Source organism: Ovis aries, chromosome 7 (genome assembly GCF_016772045.2).
Source record: "Ovis aries strain OAR_USU_Benz2616 breed Rambouillet chromosome 7, ARS-UI_Ramb_v3.0, whole genome shotgun sequence".
NCBI lineage: Eukaryota > Metazoa > Chordata > Mammalia > Artiodactyla > Bovidae > Ovis > Ovis aries.
Genome location: NC_056060.1, coordinates 25,199,636 through 25,211,573, shown reverse-complemented (window position 1 = coordinate 25,211,573; position 11,938 = coordinate 25,199,636). Strand labels below are relative to the sequence as shown.

At 39.3% G+C, this 11,938-nt stretch overlaps 1 protein-coding gene across 1 annotated transcript; it reads left to right on the top strand.

The window, feature by feature from the left end:
- The first annotated feature begins 302 nt into the window (after positions 1–302).
- Positions 303–7,313, top strand: LOC105601958 (olfactory receptor 11G2). The gene is made up of 2 exons (XM_012181100.4): positions 303–330; positions 6,391–7,313. The coding sequence occupies exons 1-2, from the start codon at positions 303–305 to the stop codon at positions 7,311–7,313; spliced, it is 951 nt and encodes a 316-aa protein (XP_012036490.2).
- Positions 7,314–11,938: the final 4,625 nt, after the last annotated feature.

The window sequence follows — 11,938 nt, the reverse complement described above, 5'->3', positions numbered from 1 at the left end:
AGCGTCTTTTAATTTTATGGCTGCAGTCACCATCTGCAGTGATTTTGGAGCCCCAAAAAATAAAGTCTGACACTGTTTCCACTGTTTCCCCATCTATTTCCCATGAAGTGACAGGACCAGATGCCATAATCTTAGTTTTCTGAATGTTGAGCTTTCAGCCAACTTTTTCACTCTCCTCTTTCACTTTCATCAAGAGGCTTTTAGTTCCTCTTCGCTTTCTGCCATAAGGATGGTATCATCTGCATATCTGAGGTTATTGATATTTCTCCCGGCTATCTTGATATGATCCAGTAATTCCACTCATGGGCATATATCCTGAGAAAAATATGGCTCAAAAGGATATATGCACACCAATGTTCATTAAAGTGCTGCTTACAATAGCCATGACATAGAAGCAACCTAAATGTCTATCAACAGATGAGTGGATAAAGTAGATATGATATACATATACAATGGAATACTACTCAGCCATTAAGAAGGAACCAATGCCATCTGAAGCAACATGAATAAATCTGAAGATTATCATAGTAAGTGAAGTAAGTCTTACAGAGAAAGACAAATATCACATGATATTGCTTATATGGGAAAAAAAATTTTAAATGATACAAATGAACTTATTTACAAAACAGAGACAGATTCACAGACCTAGAGAATGAACTTACAATTATCAGGGCAGAAGGGTGGCAGGCAGGGATAGACTGGGAGTTTGGGATTAACATGTACACACTGCTATATTTAAAATAGATAACCAGCAAGGACCTACTGTACAGCAGAGGAAACTCTCAATATTCTATAATAACCTATATGGGAAAAGAATTTTTAAAAGAACAGATACATGTATATGTATAACTGAATCACTTTGCTGTATACCTGAACTAACACAACATCATTAACCAACTATGTTTCAAAATAAAATTAAAATTAAAAACATAATTTTGGGAGAAACTGTCTGAGCTGAGAGGGAAAATGACAGGAAAGGTTTAAAAAAATAAGGCAAAGAGAACATTTAGTGAGTTAGCTCTCTACTTCTGCATGAATAAATAATCTCCTGGGATCCTGACTTCACAGGGCTTAACTCTCACACTAGCAGTCATCAATGCAGACGGTTCTTGCCTGCTTTTCAGAGGGTAAGATAATATTCACCCAACAAAAATATATGATCTTCCCCTGTGTATCTAAGCAATTTGATGTGACTGTTGACACAAGGACTTCTACAGGAAATACTGGAGGAAAGGTAAAAATATAAAAATTTAACAACAGTGGTAACAATAGCTATAGGTTAAGGCTCCAGTGCAAAAGTTTTTATTAGGCAGTTTTGAATCTCATGTTGTGGACAGAGGGAAACAACAAAGCTGTTCAAACAAGGAGATGAAATGACCTGATAAGTCTTTGCCATAAAAATCCTTCACAAATTGGAGAGAAAGGGACAAGAAGTGGATTCTTCTAAGACATCTGTATCTCCATCAAGATGAGGAAGCTTAGATCCAACTCCCTGATACAACTCCTGAGTAGAGGTAAGGAATGTTCTGCTCTGGCCTCTCTCAGACCTGACAAGTGGACCCTTAAAACATCTGCTTGACACTCACAGGGCTCAAGCACAAGAGAGAAAGGAAAGATCTATAAAACAACCAGGGAGGCCCTGGAAGGGAACGGATTCCTGGGCCAACTAGCTGCACAGCCCTCTATGGCTGAGGTCACATCATACCTTCAGCCCACCTATCTCTTCTTCCTAGAAAATCAAAGGAGGCTCTGTTTCCAAAACTCATAATTGATAGCATTCACTAGAAGCCCAGGAACAATTTCTTACATCATAGCCACCACACTGTTATTTTTATAGACTTTACTAACACCCGATAGGCAATCTGAGTTGTCTTACACATTGATGAAATCTCTTGCCATCCCTGAGAATTGGGGGGCTTTAAAAAGTAACATTTTCCACTCTACTGGGAGTCAAAGGTAAAATAGAAGGATCAGAGTCTCCAGAGAAGGCAGGCCCCAGAGGAAGGGAATAACTAGTAAAGAACATTCTCCTAACACAGATCTTCTTCTGGAAGTGGTAAATTGGTCCTCATGGATCCTCACTCCCTGGAGCCTCTGCTTAGAATCTCTCCATCCTCCAGCAAACACAGAAAGATTGTCACCTTATTTCTACTGCCTTACTGCTTGGTGGTTTCTGTAGAGAAGGACAACCTTCCTCTCCAGAAAGACCAGACTTTCAGAGAAACTCCAGGTCTAGATTGCCCTCTTTGTCTATTTTCTTAGAGGAGAAAGTAACTATTAAAAAGTTAGAAAAACTACTACCCTCTAAATAAGAGTTCCTTTACTCTGCTTTAACTATATATGATATTAGATTGGCCAAAAAGTTCATCCAGGTCTTTCATGTTATATGTTGTGTGTCGGTGTGTGTGGGTGTGTGCACATGCTCACTCAGTTGTGTCTAACTCTTTGCGTCCCCCTGGACTGTAGCCTGCCAGACTCCTCTGTCCATGAGATTCTCTAGACAAGAATGCTGGAGTGGGCTGACACTCCTTTCTCCAGGGTATCTTCCCAATCCAGTGATTAAACTCAGGTCTCCTGCATTGCATGGGACAGGTGTGCTATCTCCTGACCAAACTAAATGAAATAGATGGATGTGCTATTGCGATAGCAGCCCAATAATGCTTCCAGCCCATTGTGCCTTCTTAAACTAGCCTTGAGGAAAAAGTAAAATATCAGAGAAACGTCTTTCCTTCATTTTATATAGTATAGCTGATGACCTGACTATTCAAGACTGAGTTTAACCCAACCTTTCCACGATATAATGCAGGTGAGTATGTAGTTTTTCTTGTTTGGCTTTGTTAATGACTCAGTCCAAACATCCTCTATACATCACACAGCTTTGACACCACTATTTGCATATTCCCACTCTTTCTGCCACAGCACTTCCTACAACTAATTCAGGGGACACTTCCTGCCTCTCTGGACAGCTCCAGCGTCCCCTTTGTGCCAGGTGAAACCACAGCTACTCTGTACAGAGGAGGAAATTAATTAAGGGTAAGTAATAAACAATACCCCACTCCAGCACTCTTGCCTGGCAAATACCACGGACGGAGGAGCCTGGAAGGCTGCAGTCCATGGGGTCGCTAAGAGTCAAACACGACTGAGCAACTTCACTTTCACTTTTCACTTTCATGCATTGGAGAGGGAAATGGCAACCCACTCCAGCGTTCTTGTCTGGAGAATCCCAGGGACGGGGGAGCGTGGTGGGCTGCCATCTCTGGGGTCGCACAGAGTCGGACACGACTGAAGCTACTTAGCAGAAGCAGCAGCAGCAACAAACAATACAATCTTGTTAGAAATATTTTTTTTCATCCATAGTCAATTTAGTTGAGCATGAAATGATGATGGCACACACAGAATCATTTTTCACATCTTTCTTATTTTCTAGGGCATATTGTCATACTCTCAAAGCAAAACTGCCCTGAGAGAGAACTGGCCTGGATCTTTTCCCTTCTTGTAGACGTGAAAATCTGTCCAGCTGATTTTCTCATGTAAGAGATAGATGTCACTACAATATCCCTTCTAGATCTTACAGATCTCACAGCCTTGATATCATCTGTACTTGCAGTATACTTGGAATAGGAGTAAGCATGCTGTAATGAAAAGTAATTAAAAATCATACAGTACTATTCCTTTCTCATATAAAGAAAAGAAAGCTAAAAAGAACAGAGTTGTGGTTGCCAAGGGGGAAGAGGGAGAGGGAGGGATGGACAGGATGTTTGGGGTTAGTAAATACAAACTATTACATTTAGAATGGGAAAACAATATAGAACAAATTTTTCAAGCAATGGAAAAACAATAAGCTCCTATTGTGTAACACAGGGAACTACACCCAATCTCCTGCGATAAACCATAATGGAAAAGAATATTAAAGAGAATGTATATATGTGTATGACTGAGCGACTTTGCTGTACAGCAGAAATTAGCACAACACTGTAAATCAACTATACTTCAATGAAAAGTAGAGAATAAAAATTTTAAAAATTAAGAAAACAAAGTTTATAGACAATAGAGGACTCCACTAGAGCCAGCAAGCTACTTTGTTATGAGGCTGAACCTAGAATTTCCTCCCATCTTCCTCCTCTCCTATTTTAACACCCACAACTGGGGGACCATAATTATGTCCAGAAACAGAGAGTAAGCCACTTGTGGTGGGACATATTCTTCCACACAGAACATTAGCTTCCATTACTTCTTCGAATGGATTCATCTCAAGTCTGGGCCAGTACTCTCATTACCTAGATCATTTGGAGCCTTCTCCTGTATAATTCATTTCCTAAGATTTCATCTCACAAGCTATTTGAAGCTCAAATGAAGTAATTGGTAAATATTTCTATACTATCTGTCTATATTCTCTACATTGTTCACGATGTAGAGAGTCATTTCCTTAAAAAAACATTTACAAAGTACATACCCTCTTCCTCGTAGTGTGCTGAGCAGTAGGAATTAAGAGCGACCATGAAGGCCAACAAGAAGAAAGACACTTAGTCAGGAAGGTACTTGGCTGCTTCTAGAAGCTGAAAGAAGGCCAACATTATATTACTGAAGTATTGTGTGCAGGAAGGAACCAGTGCATGCAAGTGTGAGTGTGTAAAGAAACAGAAAGAGAAAGGCAATCCTGATGACTTTGGAAACTGAATTTTTGTAATTAAACTGGTCCAAAAAAAATCTGTGAGTGCAGAACAGGCTGATTCCAGCTGCCTTCTAGAGGTCTCCTCCATTTCTAATAAGGTCACATGATGGACCAAAGAGTTTCCATTGTTCTACAGTAAAATGAATGTCTTTGCTTTCCTGTCTCTATAAACGTATTGACCAGGGCTCAGCAAATTATGGCAATAGGTCAAATATGGCCTGCTTTTGTACAGCCAGTGAGCTAAGAAGTTTTACTTTTTAATTCAAATTTAAAAATCTATAGAAGACTAGTGTTCTGTAATACATCAAACTTACGTGGAATTCAAATTTCTGTGGACATAAAGTTTTATCAGAATACAGCCATGTGCATTCATTTAGGTTTTGTGTCTATGGCTACTTTCATACAACAGCAGAAATGAATACTTAAAATAAAGATTATATGGCCCACAAGACTGAAATAGCTAAGAAAATATTTGCTGACCCCTGTTGCAGAGTATTACAAAGTGAGTCCCTCTCTACTGTTATGCTGCCTAGAGTAGGTGTTATAGTCCAAACACATGCAGCTTGCAGTAGGATCAGTAGAGCACAGGATATGGAATACATCCTGCTACCCCACTGTTTGATGAACCCTGTTTTATATTTTCAGTATTTATGTTAGTAGAGGGTGTGTATATCTTCCTTACACACAGAGTGTGTGTTTCTGTATGTGTGCATGTGCATGAGAGACACAGAAAAAGTATATTTGACTAACAGAATCATGAGGAGAGTTTGGAGATATGAATAAGGGTCAATTCAAAGACCCTAGTTTGAAAACTTGTTTGATTCTAAGTGCATTGGGAAGCTATTTGAAATTTGTGTGATCTGATTTTCTTAAGAGTCACTCTGGCCATGGTACAGATCACAGATTGTAGAGAGACACGGATGAGAAACAAGAAACCCAGTTAGGACAGTATCACAGTGGTCCAGTGAAGAAAAGAAGAAAATGGCTTGAATTAGAGAGAGGTGAATGGACATGAGACTTATTTTAGAGACAGACTAGCAGAAATTGCTGATGAATTAGATGTGAGGGTAAAGGAAAAGGAAGAAATACTACACTGAAGTGTTTTATCACAAAAAATAAATAAAAACAGTGCTTCAATATTTAATCTGAAGGGTCATTTATTAAATTAAACAGATGCTTACCCCTAAATGAAATTTCAGGAACCCCAGCAGAACAACCCTGGTCAAAAATACCTAAGCATTATAAGTAACAATTGTTTTTACTTGATCATAAAAAAAACTGCATTCCTCTGAATTAGTACTGGACTTATAATCATTTTTAGAAACCACAAAGGACCTTTATATGTAGCAAAATTATTCTTCTCTGTCCCTATTTTTCTGAGAAATTAGATAGGCAGTAGGACGGTAGGTAGCTAGGTAGTAGATAGATAGATAGTGAGATTCTCTATTAAGAACAAAGTCTAATGTTCAAATACCTCTACCACACTTTCCTTCAAGAGTTTACCAATTCTGATCAAATATTTTCTTAAATCCATGATGAAAATGTGAATGAGAACAGTTAACCCAGTTTACAAGGGGAAAAAAACAGCTATTAATATACAAATCTCTATTTACTTTTCCAAGATGATTTAAATATAAATTTGGGTCCTCATATCTCTATACAAACTCATTTGATATATGCTGGTCCTTTCACAGCTCGCAGACTCATGAAAATCTCCAACACCTTCAACAACTCCAGCATCATCACTGGCTTCATCCTCTTGGGCTTCCCTTGCCCCAGGGAGGGGCAGATTCTTCTCTTTGTGCTCTTCTCTGCTGTCTACCTCCTGACCCTCATAGGCAACGGTTCTATCATCTGTGCTGTGTGCTGGGATCAGAGCCTCCACACCCCCATGTATATCCTGCTCGCCAACTTCTCCTTCCTGGAGATCTGGTATGTCACCTCCACTGTCCCCAACATGTTGGCCAACTTCCTCTCTGACAAGCAGCTCATCTCTTTCTCTGGGTGCTTTCTCCAGTTTTACTTTTTCTTCTCCTTGGGTTCTACAGAATGCTTTTTCTTGGCTGTTATGGCATTTGATCGATACCTTGCCATCTGCTGGCCTCTACACTACCCCACTCTCATGACTGGACGTCTCTGTGCCAATCTTATAACCAGCTGCTGGGTACTTGGTTTCCTCTGGTTCTTGATTCCCATCTTCATCATCTCCCAAATGTCTTTCTGTGGATCTGGGATCATTGACCACTTCCTGTGTGACCCAGGTCCTCTTCTAGCACTCACTTGTGAAAAAGCTCCTGTGATGGAGCTTGTCTTCTCCACCTTGAGTCCTGTGCCCCTCATCGTTCCGTTTCTCTTCATCATGGGGTCTTATGTTCTGGTCCTGAGAGCTGTATTGAAAGTCCCTTCAGCAGCTGGGCGAAAAAAGGCTTTCTCCACCTGCGGGTCTCATCTGGCTGTGGTCTCACTGTTCTATGGCTCAGTCCTCGTAATGTATGGGAGCCCAACATCTGAGCATGAAGCTGGGATGCAGAAGATCGTGACTCTGTTTTATTCTGCTGTGACGCCACTTCTTAACCCTGTAATATATAGTCTTAGAAACAAAGATATGAAAAAGGCCCTGCAGAAATTTCTCAGACTATAAAAAGTGTTAATCAAAAGAGTTCTTGAGCAATTAGAGACCTAAATTGTGTTTACCTCATTTTCAGGTTTTAAAAAAATGTATTTTTTTCTTCAGATAATCATTCATCCTAATATTGACTAAAATTTCAGTCACCTGTGAACATGTATCTGTTGCTTATTTATTCTCTTGGTTCTTGCTCATTTGTCCTGTTTTTTTTTTTTTTTGTCCTGTTTCTTATGTACCTCATTTTTTACCAAATGCTGAACATTATATTTTAAAATTTTTTAAATAATGTAGTAATGAAGGTTTTCTTTTACCAGAAGATAGAATAAAATAGATCACTTTGATCTTATTTAAGGAGTATTTATTTTAAGGTGTAATAAAAATAGTCTAAAACAGCTTTGCTCCTACTTCTGGGATGTGATCCTTAGTCAGGAACATGACCATTCTGAGATTTCAATCACACACCTGAACTGTTTTCAGGACACCTTCACCTTAGAGAGCCCTGACTTTCTATGCCTATATTCTGAAACCCATGACTCCTAAGGCCTCTACTCAGCTCTTTAAACTCCCAGTTTCTTCTTTCTGCTAGACTTCTTGAAATCTCATCTTGCACAAGAATGACTGAGAAATCAAAAACTGCCTAGAAAGGAAACTACATCACATTTTGGCCCTCACTTCTCTGTGGTCCTCCTGTCTCCAGTATTTTTTCTCAAACACCAGTTTCTCTGGCAGCCACAAACACCAAATCCCTTATATCCTTAGTTCAATGAAACTACAGCTTTCTATTGAGACTTTATTCTTCCTTCTCGCTGTTCTTTCTCAGATACCTCCATGTCCCCATACTCCCCAGTTCAGTGATTATCATCCTAGGGGAGAAACACTCAAGGTAAATGTGGAGCTCCTCTTCTTATTCCTCCTTTCCCTGGAATTATAGCCCCTGAAGTCATGTCTGTGGACTTTTCTCTAGTGCCTTCAAAGGCTTGTTTTATGTCATTTCTCCAGATTTTGTAGTTACTTTTAGTAGAAGGGTAAGTTTAATCCAAGCTGATTAGTCATGACTATAACCAAAAGTTGTTTTCTATTACGGCTAAGTTCTATACTTTCTCACTTCTCCCCTCACTTTCAGAAGATGATTTTGTAGCATAATCATGCAAAAACCCACAAATCAGAGACAAGTGAATACAGGGACTGGCATAAACATGCAAAGGCCTGATTTTCTTTTCACTGCAAGCACCTCCAGATTCCTGAGTGTTCTACCCTGCAAACAAGGTGGGCAAGGAGAAGGGTTGATTTCAATAAAATAAGGGAAACCAGTAACCCAGAGACAATTTAGGCCTAATTCTTTTAAGGGAGAGGTGCTCGGGAATTGTTCAGTTCAGTTCATTTCAGTCGCTCAGTCAAGTCCGACACTTTGCGACCCCATGGACTGCAGCACACCAGGCCTCCCTGTCCATCACCAACTCTCAGAGCTTACTCAAACTAATGTCCATTGAGTCGTTGATGCCATAAAACCATTTCATCCTCTGTCATCTCCTTCTCCTCCTGCCTTCAATCTTTCCCAGTATCAGGGTCTTTTCAAATGAGCTAGTTCTTTGCATCTGGTGGCCAAAGGATTGGAGTTTCAGCTTCAGCATCAGTCCTTCTAATGAATTTTCAGGACTGATTTCCCTTAGGATGGACTGGTTGGATCTCCTTGCAGTCCAAGGGACTCTCAAGAGTCTTCTCCAACACCACAGTTCAAAAGCATCAGTTCTTCAGTGCCCAGCTGCTTTATACTCCAACACTCACATCCATACGTGACTACTGGAAAAACCATAGCTTTGACTACACAGACCTTTGCTGGCAAAGTAATGTCTCTGCTTTTTAATATGCTGTCTAGGTTGGTCATAACTTTCCTTCCAAGGAGTAAGTGTCTTTTAATTTCATGGCTGCAGTCACCATCTGCAGTTATTTTGTTTTTTTGTTTTTTGCAGTGATTTTGGAGCCCCAAAAATAAAGTCTGTCACTGTTGGCACTGTTTCCCCATCTGTTTTCCATGAAGTGATGGGACCAGATGCCATGATCTTCATTTTTTGAATGTTGAGCTTTCAGCCAACTTTTTCACTCTCCTTTTTCACTTTCATCAAGAGACTGTTTAGTTCTTCTTCACTTTTTGCCATAAGGGTGGTGTTATCTGCATATGTGAGGTTATTGATATATCTCCTGGTGATCTTGATTCCAGCTTGTGCTTCATCCAGCCCAGCATTTCTCATGATGTACTCTGTATATAAGTTAAATAAGTAGGGTGACAATATACAACCTTGACCTACTCCTTTTCCGATTTGGAACCAGTCTGTTGTTCCATGTCCAGTTCTAACTGTTGCTTCCTGACCTGCATACAGGTTTCTCAAGAGGCCAGTCAGGTGGTCTGGTATTCCTATCTCCTTCCGAATGTTCCACAGTTTATTGTGACCCACACAGTCAAAGGCTTTGGCACAGTCAATAAAGCAGAGATAGATGTTTTTCTGGAACTCTCTTGCTTTTTCCATGATCCAGCAGATGTTGGCAATTTGATCTCTGGTTCCTCTGCCATTTCTAAATCCAGCTTGAACATCTGGAATTTCATGGTTCATGTATTGCTGGCTTGGAGAATTTTGAGCATTACTTTACTAGCAAGTGAGATGAGTGCAATTGTGTGGTAGTTAGAGAATTTGGCATTGCCTTTCTTTGGGATTGGAATGAAAACTGACCTTTTCCAGTCCTGTGGCCACTGCTGAGTTTTCCAAATTTGCTGGCATATTGAGTGCAGCACTTTCATAGCATCATCATTTAGAAGTTGAAATAGCTCAACTGGAATCCCATCACCTCCACTAGTTTTGTTCGTAGTGATGCTTTCTAAGGCCCACTTGACTTCACATTCCAGGATGTCTGGCTCTAGGTGAGTGATTACACCATCATGGTTATCTGGGTCATGAAGATCTTTTTTGTCCAGTTCTTCTGTGTATTCTTGCCATCTCTTCTTAATATCTTCTGCTTCTGTTAGGTACATACCATATCTGTCCTTTATTGTGCCCATCTTTGCATGAAATGTTCCCTTGTATCTCTAATTTTCTTGAAGAGGTCTCTAGTCTTTCCCATTCTGTTGTTTTCCTCTATTTATTTGCAATGATCACCGAGGAAGGTTTTCTTATCTCTCCTTGCTATTCTTTGGAACTCTACATTCAAATGGGTATATCTTTCCTCTTCTCCTCTGCCTTTCACTTTTCTTTTCACAGCTCTTTGTAAGACCTCCTCAGACAGCCATTTTGCCTTTTTTGCATTTCTTTCTCTTAGGGATCGTCTTGATCCCTGCCTCCTGTACAATGTCACGAACCTCCATCCATAGCTCATCAGGCACTCTGTCTGTAAGATCTAATCCCTTGAATCTATTTGTCACTTCCACTGTATAATCATAAGGGATTTGATTTAGGTCATACCTGAATGGTCTAGTGGTTTTCCCTACCTTCTTCAATTTCAGTCTGAATTTGGCAATAAGGATTTCTGATCTGAGCCACAGTTAGCTCCCAGTCTTGTTTTTGCTGACTGTATATAGCTTCTCCATTATTGGGTGCAAAGAATGTAATCAATCTGATTTCAGTATTGACCATCTGGTGATGTCCATATGTAGAGTCTTCTCTTATGTTGAAAAAGGGTGTTTGCTATGACCAGTGCGTTCTACTGGCGAGACTTTATTAAAATTTGCCATTTCATTCTGTACTCCAAGGCCAAATTTGCCTGTTACTCCAGGTATTTCTTGATCCTACTTTTGCATTCCAGTTCCCTATAATGAAAAGGAATTATAGATCAGTAAAATTGTTTACTCAGGATTTTTATTAGTAACTTGGACTAGCTCTCCTTGAAGTACCTCCTAGATCCTGAAAGAAAAGTTGTTCTATTATTGTATATATTCATCAATTCAGCCACCTGATTCTGCAGATGAAGAAAATGAGAACTGGGCTTCAGGAGTGATTTTCTAGGGATAATATTTTAATGGTAAAAAAATAAAAATGTCCTATCCACCACCCTTTTCATCTGCCTTTTCTTTTCAGTAAAGAATCCTATAATTTTAACTTTAGAACTTCTCAATTATTTCCCCTTGAATAATCTCAATGATTTGCCATTTATATATTGTTTCCTTAATATATATAAAGCTCTATAAACAGTAGAGAACAGAACATAGTAATAGGAAAATAAGCAAAAAGATACAAACAAGGAACATATAGAAAAGATTCTTAAACATATAGAAATATCACTAATCCATTCATAAAAAAATAAAGAGAGAATATCATTAGACAGTATCTCATGTCTAACCTGGGGAGTGACAAAGATCAGGAAGTTTGATAACACACTGTATGGTTGAGAATGTGAAATGGGTTATCTCACACTTAGTTGGTGGGAGTATAAGTTTTACACTGTATTTAGGACAGTCAAAATTTAAAAAGCCTATGCCCTGGAACCCAGCAATGCAGCCTCTAAGGTGCTAAGCCTATGGCTTTTTTCACATGTATAGGAAATTATGAAAGTGTAAAAATGTTCATTGTATCATTGTTGTAATAGCAAAATGTTGAGAAAAATGTCAGTTACCATTAATGGAAAGCTAATTAAGTAAGTTTTCATTCCAATCC